This window comes from Dama dama, chromosome 29 (genome assembly GCF_033118175.1).
Source record: "Dama dama isolate Ldn47 chromosome 29, ASM3311817v1, whole genome shotgun sequence".
NCBI classification, from domain to species: Eukaryota; Metazoa; Chordata; class Mammalia; order Artiodactyla; family Cervidae; genus Dama; species Dama dama.
The window spans coordinates 60,435,827-60,451,655 of NC_083709.1; the positions used below are offsets into that span (position 1 = coordinate 60,435,827).

Genomic DNA, 15,829 nt, shown 5'->3' on the forward strand with positions numbered 1-15,829 from the left:
TGTGGGATCTAGCTCCCAGACCCTGGATCCAACCTGAGCCCCCTGCATTGGGAGCACAGAATCTTAGGCATTGGACCACCAGGGAAGCCCCACAAAGTTCACCTTTATTGGCTTTCTTTCTCTCTCTGATCTTGGCGCTGTTGATTCATGCTATCTCGGAAGCTTTTCTGTTTTTTCAGACACATATTTTTCCTTTTTAGATGTTGTCCAACTTTTTGCTGTTAGCAAGAAGGTTTGTCTCAGACCACCTAGTCATCAGTTGCCAGAACAGAAACCCATGATATCTTTTTAAAATTAAACTTGTTAGCATATGGGAGTGTAATGGCATTTTGAGTATTGATTTTTTTTTTTAATCCAGAAAATTCACTGAGTTCTCTTATTAACATTATTTGTTTTTTATTTTTCCACATGTACAATCATGACACTTAAAAAGAATGAGAGTTTTGCTTTCTCCTTTTCAGTCCTTTCATCTTTAATTTCTTTTTGCCTTACTGGACTGGCTTGCATCTCTATGTCCTCTTTAATAAAACTGATGTTTACATATATTTTTGCCTTATTTCTGGTCTCAAGTTATATGACATCAACATTTACCTTTAAGTGTGATCTTTGCTGAAGTTTGGTGGGTGTTTGGGAAGTTTGATAAGAGGTTAAAGAACTTCTCATGTAGTCTTTGTTTGCCAAAAATTTTTATTAATCCTGAATATTGAATTTTGTAAAATATTTTCTCTCACATTTTATTTGTGTAACATTCCTTTCTTACTTCATACATTCATCTTGTATCACTTTGCTCTTGCTGGTATTTAATTCCTCCTATAGAATTTGCTCGAGTGAATTTCTGTTGATGGTGATATTTAGTAGTTTTCATTTGTCTTCAAGCGTCTTTATTTCTTGTACTTTTCTTCACTGAGGAATACTTTTACTGAGTAAGGAATTCTGGGTTCTGAGTTGTTTTCTTTTAGAATATTGATTATATTTTTCCAGTGTCTTTCCAGTGTTGCTCTTGTGAAGTCCAGTGTTGTTTAAATGTATTTGAGAGGGTTGCCCATAATTGGCCTAACTTTATTTTTTAAATTCATGATTATTAGATTTATTTTTAGAAAATAATTCATTTTCATATAAAAATAATAAGCTGTTTAACCTGTCGATTAGTACTTTTACATCAGTTCAGTTCAGTTCAGTTGCTCAGTCGTGTCCGACTCTTTGTGACCCCATGGATTGCAGCACGCCAGGCCTCCCTGTCCATCACCGACTCACAGAGTTTACTCAAACTCTTCTCCATTGAGCTGGTGATGCCGTACAACCATCTCATCCTCTGTCGTCCTCTCTCCTCCTGCCTTCAATCTTTCCCAGCATCAGGGTCTTTTCCAATGAGTCAGCTCTTTGCATCAGGTGGCCAAAGTATTGGAGCCTCAGCTTCAATAAGTACTTTTGCATATTTACATCACCATGATAGTTGAAGTTTGCCAAGATAAACCTGTAATCCACTATAACATATTAGCAATATTTCAGAATTACTTGGAAATTAGCTTATTTACATCTTAATATAGTTTTAGTATTATGTATTATATTTTAGAGAGTGTTATAAATAACATGACTATATTTTAACTTATTTTTAATTTTAGTGGATTATAACATGAATGTGTACTGTATATTATAATATCTTGTTTAATCAGAATGTTCACTTAACTAGAAATTAATGGCTGACAGTTAACTATTAGAAGTTAATTATTTTAAACTGAAGACCCTGATATCAGCGCAATGCTTATATATAAATTCTTTCTGTAATATTAACCCTGTAGTATTTGTGCTTTGTAGAGCATGCAGCTGGGGTGTCAAATATTCTTTTATCTTATTTAGTTCAGCTCTGAAAAGCAATAGAAGTTTCTGACTAAACAACTTTTAATGCATAACACATTGATTAGTCTTGTAGTAAAGCAGAGAAGATAAATTCTGTGTTACTAATTAGCCTACAAAGGAAGACTAATTAGATTTTACTATGATATTAAAAGTTTACCTGTCTTCCTGACTTCATAATGATTATGGCAGAAACTTTCATTAACTAATTTGAATTATGTAAATTTCCAAATGTTACACAATTGTTAATTTATTTTATTCCTATGAAGGAGGTATCATTACTATTCTCATTTTTCAAATGTAGAATGTAGATTTCATGTTGGTTGGCACCAAATTCTAATTTTCTTATTTTTTTGATGATTTTATTTCAGGATATGATGACACCTATAAATTTGGGGAAAAAGACCATTTATTTAGTTTCATTTTTTGAAGGCTTACAACGCATTATTTTATTCACTGAAGATCCAAGAGTGTTTAAAGTGACATATGAAAGTGAGAAAGCAGAGTTAGCAGAGCAAGAGATTGTATTGGCATTACAAGATGTTGGGATTTCTCTTGTCAACAATTATACAAAGCAAGAAGTAGCCTATATTGGCATTACAAGGTTAGATGCATTAGAATTTGGATACATTTAAGTGTAAGTTCTTAATCATTAAAAATGGTGATTGTAAAGTCTAAAATGATTTAGTTTAAATTTTGTTTTGACTACTCAATGATACTAATCTAAGGTAATGCTAATTTAAAAGTGCTTTGATACTTTTTTGCCTTTCAAGATAAAGATATACCAAAAATGAGATTTATAAATCTCTCATCATGTTTATTTTCCCAACTCTCTGAAAATTAGAATTATTCAACTTATTAAAAGTGTATTTTCTTTCTTTAACATGTCATAAGGAAATGTTTAATTTTTCATTGCCACCTTTTTCTATGAGTTTGTTTATTTTGAAGTACGTTTGATCTGCTACAGTGTGTTAGTTTCTGGTACATAACATAGTAACTCAATATTTCTGTTTATTACAATGATCACAGTAAGTCTATTTACCATCTGTGACCATACAAAAATTATTCATTATTATTGACTGTATTCCCCACACTATACATCTTACTTTCTAATCACTTTCTACTTTGATCTTGGCACTTTAAGATCTAATACGGTAGTATTGTATTTACCATTTCCCACATAAGTCATCACCAGTAAAACTCTTTTCTTTCCTTTATGCACTTAATGTTTCTGTTCGTAACTACTTGAAATTAGTATTTTTATATTACTGCCTAATTTGAGAGTGTTGCTAGATTCCAGTTTGTATAACAAGGATAATGGAGTTTTAATCCCTTGAATTAAACTCTCAGATATATAAATTAAAGGTTTATGATATATATTTTGTTTTTCTATGTAAATTCATCTAGAAATGTCCCTGACTTCTTGAATGGTAGCTGTGCCATTTAAAAAGACATATTAAAGGAAATTCCTGGGCAGTCTAGTGGTTAGTATTTAGTGCATCCATTGCAGGGGCACAGATTCTATCCCTGGTCAGAGAACCAAGAACCTGTGTGCCAAGCAGTGCAGCCAAATCAATAAACAAGCATGTTAAAACTATTTCCTTAGAAATTTTTATTGTTCTCAAAAAAATATCTTATTACTGAAATAGAAAGTTCAAATAACAGATTTTAACCCTGTGAAACCGAATGTGCTATCTCCTATGCTAAATGATGTGAATGCAAAGGGAATTGATGCACGGTTTCTATCTTTCTTTGAAAGAGAACAGAAATTATAAGAGAACATATTTATTAAGAGAACATAAATCTTAGAAGAAAGAGAACAAATTTTAGAATGAGTAAAATTAAATCATTTACATACTTAAATAGAATGGGTGAAGTGCTTTTAGAATGTGGATAGATTTTTTTCGAGGTGTGGAAACTGGAAGCTGTCAGGAGCCTCTTCTCCCACCTTCGTGTGTGTGTGTGTTTGCTATGTGTCATGGCATGCAGGATCTTAACTACCTGACCAGAGATGAAACCTGCATCCCCGGCAGGGAAAGCATGGAGTCCTAACTACTGGACCACCAGGGAAGCCCCTAGAATGTGGATAGATTCTTAAATTCTGTGTTTAAGTCTTTCAGTGGTTTTTTAGTAAATTAGATTTGTTCCATTCACTCTCTCTCCTAGATTACTGTTTCACACTTTGCATGCATGTGTCCTGTCAGACTCCTTGAGACCCCATGGACTGTAGCTTGCCAGGTTCTTCTATACATGGAACTTTCCAGGCAAGAATACTGCCACTGGTTGCCCTTTCCTCCCCAGGGATCATCCCAACCCAGGGATTGAACCCATGTCTTAAAGTCTCCAGCATTGGCAAGCAGATTCTTTATCACTGAGCCAAACTCTGCAACCTGATGGACTATACAGTTCATGGAATTCTCCAGGCCAGAATAATGGAGTTGGTAGCCTTTCCCTTCTTCAGGGGATCTTCCTAACCCAGGGATCGAACCCAGATCTCCTGCATTGCAGGGGGATTCTTTACTAGCTGAGCCACAAGGGAAGCCCATTTCACATTTTGGCTCTTTTTATTTATTTATTTATTTTTGAATGGAGTCAAGTTTTGTTTCATGGTTTTTTTTTTTTTTTTTTTTTTCAGTGGGTTTTGTCATACATTGATATGAATCAGCCATGGATTTACACGTCTTCCCCATCCCAATCCCCGCTCCCACCTCCCTCTCCACCCGATTCCTCTTGAAACATCCCACCCTCGCCTTCTCCCACAGAGTTCAAAAGTCTGTTCTGTATTTCTGTGTCTCTTTTTCTGTTTTGCATATAGGGTTATCGTTACCATCTTTCTAAATTCCATATATATGTGTTAGTATGCTGTAATGTTCTTTGTCTTTCTGGCTTACTTCACTCTGTATAAGGGGCTCCAGCTTCATCCATCTCATTAGGACTGGTTCAAATGAATTCTTTTTAATGGCTGAGTAATATTCCATGGTGTATATGTACCACAGCTTCCTTATCCATTCATCTGCTGATGGGCATCTAGGTTGCTTCCATGTCCTGGCTATTATGAACAATGCTGCAATGAACATTGGGGTGCACGTGTCTCTTTCAGATCTGGTTTCCTCAGTGTGTATGCCCAGAAGTGGGATTGCTGGGTCATATGGCAGTTCTATTTCCAGTTTTTTAAGAAATCTCCACACTGTTTTCCATAGCGGCTGTACTAGTTTGCATTCCCACCAACAGTGTAAGAGGGTTCCCTTTTCTCCACACCCTCTCCAGCATTTATTGCTTGTAGACTTTTGGATAGCAGCCATCCTGACTGGCGTGTAATGGTACCTCATTGTGGTTTTGATTTGCATTTCTCTGATAATGAGTGATGTTGAGCATCTTTTCATGTGTTTGTTAGCCATCTGTATGTCTTCTTTGGAGAAATGTCTGTTTAGTTCTTTGGCCCATTTTTTGATTGGGTCATTTATTTTTCTGGAATTGAGCTGCAGGAGTTGCTTGTATATTTTTGAGATTAATCCTTTGTCTGTTTCTTCATTTGCTATTATTTTCTCCCAATCTGAGGGCTGTCTTTTCACCTTGCTTATAGTTTCCTTTGTAGTGCAAAAGCTTTTAAGTTTCATTAGGTCCCATTTGTTTAGTTTTGCTTTTATTTCCAATATTCTGGGAGGTGGGTCATAGAGGATCTTGCTGTGATTTATGTCGGAGAGTGTTTTGCCTATGTTCTCCTCTAGGAGTTTTATAGTTTCTGGTCTTACATTTAGATCTTTAATCCATTTTGAGTTTATTTTTGTGTATGGTGTTAGAAAGTGTTCTAGTTTCATTCTTTTACAAGTGGTTGACCAGTTTTCCCAGCACCACTTGTTAAAGAGGTTGTCTTTTTTCCATTGTATATCCTTGCCTCCTTTGTCGAAGATAAGGTGTCCATAGGTTCGTGGATTTATCTCTGGGCTTTCTATTCTGTTCCATTGATCTATATTTCTGTCTTTGTGCCAGTACCATACTGTCTTGATGACTGTGGCTTTGTAGTAGAGTCTGAAGTCAGGCAGATTGATTCCTCCAGTTCCATTCTTCTTTCTCAAGATTACTTTGGCTATTCGAGGTTTTTTGTATTTCCATACAAATTGTGAAATTCTTTGGTCTAGTTCTGTGAAAAATATCATTGGTAGCTTGATAGGGATTGCATTGAATCTATAGACTGCTTTGGGTAGAATAGCCATTTTGACAATATTGATTCTTCCAATCCATGAACACGGTATGTTTCTCCATCTGTTTGTGTCCTCTTTGATTTCTTTCATCAGTGTTTTATAGTTTTCTATGTATAGGTCTTTTGTTTCTTTAGGTAGATATACTCCTAAGTATTTTATTCTTTTTGTTGCAATGGTGAATGGTATTGTTTCCTTAATTTCTCTTTCTGTTTTCTCATTGTTAGTATATAGGAATGCAAGGGATTTCTGTGTGTTAAGTTTATATCCTGCAACTTTACTATATTCATTGATTAGCTCTAGTAATTTTCTGGCAAAAACAAGACCCCTATATATGCTGTCTACAAGAGACCCACCTCAAAACAAGAGACACATACATACTAAAAGTGAAGGGCTGGAAAAAAATATTTCATGCAAATGGAGACCAAAAGAAAGCAGGAGTCGCAATACTCATATCAGATAAAATAGACTTTCAAATAAAGGCTGTGAAAAGAGACAAAGAAGGACACTACATAATGATCAAAGGATCAATCCAAGAAGAAGATATAACAATTATAAATATATATGCACCCAACATAGGAGCACCACAATATATACGGCAAACACTAACGAGTATGAAAGAGGAAATTAATAGTAACACAATAATAGTGGGAGACTTTAATACCCCACTCACAACTATGGATAGATCAACTAAACAGAAAATTAACAAGGAAACACAATCCTTAAATGACACAATGGACCAGCTAGACCTAATTGATATCTATAGGACATTTCACTCAAAAACAATCAACTTCACCTTTTTCTCAAGTGCACACGGAACATTCTCCAGAATAGATCACATCCTGGGCCATAAATCTAGTCTTGGAAAATTCAAAAAAATTGAAATCATTCCAGTCATCTTTTCTGACCACAGTGCAGTAAGATTAGATCTCAATTACAGGAAAAAAATTGTTAAAACTTCAAACATATGGAGGCTAAATAACACGCTTCTGAATAACCAACAAATCATAGAAGAAATCAAAAAAGAAATCAAAATACGTATAGAAACGAATGAAAATGAAAACACAACAACCCAAAACCTATGGGACACTGTAAAAGCAGTGCTAAGGGGAAGGTTCATAGCATTACAGGCTTACATCAAGAAACAAGAAAAAAGCCAAATAAATAACCTAACTCTACACCTAAAGCAATTAGAAAAGGAAGAAATGAAGAACCCCAGGGTTAGCAGAAGGAAAGAAATCTTAAAAATTAAGGCAGAAATAAATGCAATAGAAACTAAAGAGACCATAGCAAAAATCAACAAAGCTAAAAGCTGGTTTTTTGAAAAAATAAACAAAATTGACAAACCATTAGCAAGACTCATTAAGAAACAAAGAGAGAAGAACCAAATTAGCAAAATTAGAAATGAAAATGGAGAGATCACAACAGACAACACTGAAATACAAAGGATCATAAGAGACTACTACCAGCAGCTCTATGCCAATAAAATGGACAACTTGGATGAAATGGACAAATTCTTAGAAAAGTATAACTTTCCAAAACTGAACCAGGAAGAAATAGAAGATCTTAACAGACCCATCACAGGCAAGGAAATTGAAACTGTAATCAAAAATCTTCCAGCAAACAAAAGCCCAGGACCAGATGGCTTCACAGCTGAATTCTACCAAAAATTTAGAGAAGAGCTAACACCTATCTTACTCAAACTCTTCCAGAAAATTGCAGAAGAAGGTAAACTTCCAAACTCATTCTATGAGGCCACCATCACCCTAATTCCAAAACCAGACAAAGATGCCACAAAAAAAGAAAACTACAGGCCAATATCACTGATGAACATAGATGCAAAAATCCTTAACAAAATTCTAGCAAACAGAATCCAACAACATATTAAAAAAATCATACACCACGACTAAGTGGGCTTTATCCCAGGGATGCAAGGATTCTTCAATATCCGCAAATCAATCAATGTAATACACCACATTAACAAATTGAAAGATAAAAACCATATGATTATCTCAATAGATGCAGAGAAAGCCTTTGACAAAATTCAACACTCATTTATGATTAAAACTCTCCAAAAAGCAGGAATAGAAGGAACATACCTCAACATAGTAAAAGCTATATATGACAAACCCACAGCAAGCATCACCCTCAATGGTGAAAAATTGAAAGCATTTCCCCTGAAATCAGGAACAAGACAAGGGTGCCCACTCTCACCACTACTATTCAACATAGTGTTGGAAGTTTTGGCCACAGCAATCAGAGCAGAAAAAGAAGTAAAAGAAATCCAGATAGGAAAAGAAGAAGTGAAACTCTCACTGTTTGCAGATGACATGATCCTCTACATTTGGCTCTTTTTAAATCCCCATTCTCTCTCAGCTCAGTGCCTTGAGTCTTATTTCACCAAGTAAACTGATGCAGTCAAAAAGGAACTTCCAAAGACCCACTCCCAACATCTCAGCTTCCCATGCACCAGTACTTTTTGCCTATATATTGCAGCAACACACTTCCCACTTACCATAGATACATTGTATGTGCTCCTATTTAAACGTATTTTTCTTCTTTTGCACTATATTTCATTCACTCTTGCCTCTTGAGACACTGACCCAGCAATACTCTTCTTTCTCTGTCCTACTTCAATAATTTTTGGCTCCCTCTTGAATTGTCCTAATAAGTTTAATATCTTTCAACTAAAAAAATATTCTCTTGAACCTACTTTCCCTGCTGCCTACTGCATATTTCTTTGCTTTACTTTATAGCTGAACTCATTAGAAGTGTTATCTATTTCAAAAAATATTTTCACTCTCTCCAGTTCTTTTTTTAACCATTTTTTCTTTAACTGTTCCGAACAGGATTTTGCTTTCAGTGTACTATAAAGCTGGTCTTAATAAGATCACCACAGACCTATGTTTTGCCAGGTGCATTGTACAATTACCAGTCTTCATGTTGCTTAAGTTGATAACATTCTAATATTCTACAGGAAAGATATTCCCATTTGAATGCAGAGTTCCAAAGAACAGCAAGGAGAGATAAGAAAGCCTTCCTCAGCAATCAGTGCAAAGAAATAGAGGAAAACAACTAAATGGGAAACTCTAGAGATCTCTTCAAGAAAATCAGATACCAAGGGAACATTCCATGCAAAGATGGGTTCGATAAAGGACAAAAATTGTATGGACCTAACAGAAGCAGAAGATATTAAGAAGAGATGGCAAGAATACACAGAAGAACTGTATAAAAAAGATCTTCATGACCCAGATAATCACAATGGTGTGATCACTCACCTAGAGCCAGACATCCTGGAATGTGAAGTCACGTGGGCCTTAGAAAGCATCACTACGAACAAAGCTAGTGGAGGTGATGAAATTCCAGTGGAGCTATTTCAAATCCTGAAAGGTGATGCTGTTAAAGTGCTGCACTCAATATGCCAACAAATTTGGAAAACTCAGCAGTGGCCACAGGACTGGAAAAGATCAGTTTTCATTCCAATTCCAAAGAAAGGCAATCCCAAAGAATGCTCAAACTACCGCACAATTGCACTCATCTCACACGCTAGGTAAAGTAATGCTCAAAATTCTCGAAGCCAGGCTTCAGCAATGCGCGAACCATGAACTTGCCAATGTTCAAGGTGGATTTAGAAAAGGCAGAGGAACCAGAGATCAAATTGCCAACATCCACTGGATCTTCAAAAAAGCAAGAGAGTTCCAGGAAAGCATCTATTTCTGCTTTATTGACTACGCCAAAGCCTTTGATTGTGTGGATCACAATAAACTGTGGAAAATTCTAAAGAGATGGGAACACCAGACCACCTGACCTGCCTCTTGAGAAACCTGTATGCAGGTCAGGAAGCAACAGTTAGAACTGGACATGGAACAACAAACTGATTCCAAATAGGAAAAGGAGTACGTCAAGGCTATATACTGTCACCCTGCTTATTTAACTTATATGCAGAGTACATCATGAGAAACGGGCTGGAAGAAGCACAGGCTGGAATCAAGATTGCTGGGAGAAATGTCAATAACCTCAGATATGCAGATGACACCACCCTTATGGCAGAAAGTGAAGAAGAACTAAAGAGCCTCTTGATGAAAGTGAAAGAGGAGAGGGAAAAAGTTGGCTTAAAACTCAACATTCAGAAAACTAAGATCATGGCAACTGGTCCCATCACTTCATGGCAAATAGATGGGGAGACAGTGGAAACAGTGACTGACTTTATTATTTGGGGCTCCAAAATCACTGCAGATGGTGATTGCAGCCATGAAATTAAAAGATGCTTGCTCCTTGGAAGAAAAGTTATGACCAACCTAGACAGCACATTAAAAAGCAGAGATATTACTTCGCCAAGAAAGGTCCGTCTAGTCAAGGCTATGGTTTTTCCAGTGGTCATGTATGGATGTGAGAATTGGACTGTGAAGAAAGCTGAGTGCTGAAAAATTGATACTTTTGAATTATGGTGTTAGAGAAGACTCTTGAGAGTCCCTTGGACTGCAAGGAGATCCAACCAGTCCATCCTAAAGGAGATCAGTCCTGGGTGTTCATTGGAAGGACTGATGCTGAAGCTGAAACTCCAGTACTTTGGCCACCTCATGCGAAGAGTTGACTTATTTGAAAAGACCCTGATCCTGGGAGGGATTGGGGGCAGGAGGAGAAGGGGACGACAGAGGATGAGATGGCTGGATGGCATCACTAACTTGATGGATATGGGTTTGAGTAAACTTCGGGAGTTGGTGATGGATAGGGAGGCCTGGCGTGCTGCGATCCATGGTGTTGCAAAGAGTCAGACATGACTGAGCTACTGAACTGAACTGAACATTCTACAAAGATCCCTCCTTGACCCAGTTTCTTTGACTTTACTTCCAGGGTAACTCACCGCCTTGGTTTTTCTTTCTATTACAGCATTCTTAGTCTCACCTCTTGGTTCCTTGTTATTTTCTCAACTGCTTAATATTGGATATCTTGAGGCTCTCAGATCTGAGTCCACTTCTCTTCTCTGTTTCAGTTTTATGATTTCAAATACCGTATATATGTAGAAAACTTCTTGAAGTGTATCTTCAGCTAGATTTTTGTTCTGAGCTCCAGACTTGTATGTCCAGCTACTTACATAAAATCTCTGCTTAGGTATCTAAGCGACTTCTTAAGCTTTTTAGTATGTAAAACCAAACTCCTTCTTCTTTCTATCAAAACCTGCTTTCCCATTGGAGTTAATGACAACTACATTCTTCTGCTTGCTCAGGTCAAAATCTTTGGAATCATTTTTGATTTCTTTATCTTACCCCCTATATCTAATCCATCTGAAAATAGTGTTTTGGATCTTGCTTCAAAACACACATAGAATCTGACCCCTTTGTAATGCTTCAGTCTTACCACCCTAGGCGGAACCATCATCATTTTTCTCCTGGCTTACTGCATTACATTCCTAACAAGTTTTCCTGTTCTAGTCCTCATCCTATATTATTTTTTCTGGCTTCCCATCCCATCACACAGTTTATTCTTAAAGCTTAAGTCAGATCATATTGTTGATTATCTTTTCATAATCATTCAGTGGGTCCTCATCTCAGAATAAAACCCAGTCTTTACCATATCCTCTAGGCTTTACATTGTTTTGCCTCTCATTATCTGTCTTACATCATCTGCTACTCATGATGTATTCCAGGCATGCCAGGCCCCTGCTCTTCCTGTGCTGTGGCCTGCTCTGCCCGGTAGTCTGCTCTGGCTTTTCTCTCTACCTGAAATGTTCTTGTCCGCTGGAGAACTGCCCCATCTTCTTTAAGGCTGTCAAAATCTCACCTTCTTAATGACAACTCCATTGACCATCCTGTTTTGATACTGCAACCCCCACCTCTTTGCATATCCCAGTACTCCAGATCCTCCTTAACCTATCTGCTTTTTCTTCTTTCAAAAGCATTTTCACCTCCTAATATATTAAAATATGCTAATTTACTGTTTAGTGTCTGTCTCTCTCTCCTCAGGTAAAAGAAGGTTCCAAAATGGCAGAAACATTCCCTAATAATATTGCTGCCACCTAGAATAATGCCTGAATAAGAGTTTAATAAGTATTGGTTGAATGAATTCATGTTTTTAAACTTATAATGTGCTTGCTCACAACTAGAGATATTGCAAAAATGCACTGATGGTTTTGTAATTTATGTAATAAACCAGTTAAAATGAAACTGTTTATAAATTAGTACCATGATTTTTGCTTTCATATATAAGTTCTGATGTGGTTTGGGAGACAAAGCCCAGGAAGAAGGCACGATGGAAGCCAATGAGCGTAAAGCACACTGAGAAGTTAGAGAAGGAATTTAAGGAATACACTGAATCTTCACCATCGGAAGACAAGATTATTGAGTTGGACACTAACATTCCGGTAATATTTTTAAGTACTGATGTGAAATTTTAATTTCTATCTGTTGTAATTAGATGAACCACGAGTTCGTTTTTAAGGAAAGACAAGTTTGCTTACAAAACAATGAATCTTATTATATTATTATATGTACTTTATATAGAATATTTTAAAGGAATAGTTCTCTATTAAGATTCAGACTTTTTTAAGTGCTAATGATCTAAGTTGTTTTGCTTTATTTTTAAAGTTATTTTTCTTATATTGCTTTATTTTTTGATAAATTTTAGTGAATTAGAAGTTAAGGAAATAAAGTAAAAAAATTTTAGTTATATAAAAGTTATATAGAAAGTGATAAAATCAAGTTACCAGGGATTTATGAATATTTTGTGAATATTATATGAATATTTGTGAGTTCTATGTGTATGGGATATGAAGATCTCAATCAAAATCTTATCAAATATTTAGCCTGCTATTTAAATTAATATTATAAAAGTTTTTTGGTACAGATTTCTAACTTTAGTCAATTAATAAAGAGAAATTCTGTGGTTTTTTTTTTGTGGGAGAGTGGGCATATTTTTCAGGTTCGCTTGACACCTAGTGGTACAAACATGAAAATTCTGCAGCCGCATGTAATAGCTATAAGAAGAAATTATCTTCCAGCATTAAAAGTAGAATATAGCACATCTGCACATCAGTCATCATTTAGAATTCAAATTTACAGAATACAGGTAAGTTTGAAAAGATATTCAAATCATATTCTAAAGAAATATGGAAATAGAATAAATATATTCCCCATAGTCTGTTTTGTCTGTACTTCAATTTGTTGGACTAGAGTGTTTGATGCCTTCTACTTCTTAAATTTTGTTATTCTAGTCAGATGCTATAATTAACATATTAATATACTGACCTGTTTGTTTTTTTAGATCCAAAACCAAATACATGGTGCTATATTTCCATTTGTGTTTTATCCCATTAAACCGCCCAAGTCGGTCACCTTGGATTCAGGTTTGTTTCTATTTTTAGATTGCCATAAAAATGGTTGTATTAGCTATTTGATTTATTTTACTATAAAAGTATGAAGTGAAACCATCCTCAAGTTTAGTTTCTATAGGATCATTGAAAAATTCAATGACTTGAAAAAAGACCAGGAAGTACTCAACTAACGTCAATAAAACTGAGTGAATATTGAAGAAAAGATTGATTTGAAATGTATATATAATTTTTAGAGATATTAATTTCTTTAAAAGATTACAAATTTGTAAATTCCTAATTTAAAAGCCACTGGAACCTTTGGATAAAGGGATAAGACCGTGAAGTCTGTTTTCACAAAGTTGTCCTGATGATTCTAATGTATACTTCTGGTTTAAAATCACTAATTTAAAGGTTCAGTTAAGCTAAAAGTGAATACAGATAATTAAAAAAAAAAAAATCCTGCAGTCTGAAATTAAGATTGTGGTAGATCCTACAAATATCAGTAATTTTAATTCATGCTCATGATTTAATACATAATTTAAGTGCCCATTGTGATGTGTATTAAATTACAAGAAAATGCTTATCTTTTGTTTAAAGCATCATTAGATTAATCATATTTATTAATCTTTACAGCACCAAAACCCTTTACAGATGTCAGTATCGTCATGAGATCTGCAGGACATTCACAGATATCACGTATTAAGTAAGTATCTTAATATGTTTATTTTGTGTGCATTTAAAGCACAATGTTTTGTTTAAATATGTGAGTTAATTGTACTCTTAAATTTTAGTTGAGTCAAAGATTTAAGTGTAAAATGTTAAATTAGAAAGGTCATAGAAAAAATCAATTATTTCATAATCTTTAGAAGTCAGAAGGCTTCAAATGAATTATACATAGATATTAATAATAGTCATTTCTAAATTATGTGTATTTTATTACTTTCTTATTTGTTTTCTCTGTTGTCTATCGTTACTGCATACTCTTTTATAAACAAGAAAGAAAATAGTATATTCAAATTCAGTCACCACCCATTTCAAAAAACAGAACATTGACAGAAGCATCCATCTATGTATCACTCCCAATTATTTCTTGTTTCCTCCACCCTATCACCAAGATAAATACTGTTTTTATTCCCTTTTAAAAATATTAGTTTATTATTTATGTGTAGCTGAACATTATGCTTCTTACTTTGCTAAAAGTTTGCTAATTAAATTTTTTTCAAACTGTAAATATATTCCTTGGGCTTGCTTTTTTAATTCAAATTTTTACTAAAATTAATTTTTTTGTTGTATATAGCTAGAGTTTATTTATTATCACTTGTATGTAATATTTCCTTGTGTGACTTTGTGCCGGTTTACTTATCAATTTTCTCTTTGTAGGCATTTTCACATTTTGAGTTTGTTTCTATTATGAACAGTGTTGCCATTATGTTTTTAATTCATTCATCTAGAAAGTCCTAACTGTCAATGTTTTGGTATTTGTCTTATACTTTTTCTTTTATAATTTTGTTAATTCAGTTAATCGATAATTTTTAAATGTTTTACCTTAAAATGTTTTACCTTGCTATTATAGGTATTTCAAAGTGTTGATCCAAGAAATGGATCTCAGGTTAGATCTTGGATTTGTCTATGCTGTATCAGAACTAATGACACCAGCTGAAGTAACTGAAAAAACAGAGGTGAGACTTTAAATAGTAGCGTTGACTGGATGAAGTCGGGAAAGAGGAGGACTTTAGAAAATAGTGATAGCATTATACATTCTTAAATGTATTAACATGTTTTTAAAAATTAAAAAAATTTTATTTTGCTACCATGGTTCTACATTGGTGGAAATCACATATTCAAATTATAGAAGTTGGAAGTGAGACAGCTAGCCTTTTGAAGATGAGGTAGCAAATAGGAGGAAAAGTTTTAAGTCAGTAAAAGAGGAAGAGGATAATCGGTCATGCTTACATCACTTGTTTCTTCCTATTTTATTTTCCTGTGTTACTTTTGTGTTAATTGATAATTTATAAATTTGGATATGACCAAGATAATTGATAAGAAAAGGGATAAGGAAAATAAATATAATATGTTCTTTATAACTGATAGAAAGATGATAAAATTACAATTGTTGGGTGGATAAGAGATGTTTTCTTTTTCAGCTGGTCTTTTAGAAAGGATTTTGAAGATAAACTATAGTTTATCTTTGAACAATGTGGGGGTGATGGGCACCAACCCTGTTCTCAGTTAAAGATCTGTGTATAATGTATATTTGGCCCTCTGCATACATTGTTCCTCCATATCCAAGGGTCTGCATCCAAGGATTCACACAACCGAGGATCGTATAGTACTATAGTATTTAGTATGGGGTGGGGGAAAGGGAACGTGTATAAGTAGATCCTTGCACTTCAAATCTCTGTGGTTCAAGGGTCAATTGTACACAGATAAAGACAAGGAAATTACATCTTTTTTCCTTTTAATAACA

The 15,829-nt window shown here is 34.8% G+C and overlaps 1 protein-coding gene across 2 annotated transcripts in view; it reads left to right on the forward strand.

Annotated features, from left to right (window-relative positions):
- Nucleotides 1–15,829, forward strand: part of VPS13A (vacuolar protein sorting 13 homolog A) — a 274,739-nt gene that overhangs the window by 212,462 nt on the left and 46,448 nt on the right. For both annotated transcript variants that reach the window (XM_061132455.1, XM_061132456.1), the window contains exons 54-59: nt 2,226–2,458; nt 12,261–12,414; nt 12,954–13,118; nt 13,314–13,395; nt 13,996–14,065; nt 14,936–15,041. In XM_061132455.1, the coding sequence (XP_060988438.1) occupies nt 2,226–2,458; nt 12,261–12,414; nt 12,954–13,118; nt 13,314–13,395; nt 13,996–14,065; nt 14,936–15,041 (810 nt within the window). The remainder of the gene's footprint in view (nt 1–2,225; nt 2,459–12,260; nt 12,415–12,953; nt 13,119–13,313; nt 13,396–13,995; nt 14,066–14,935; nt 15,042–15,829) is intronic.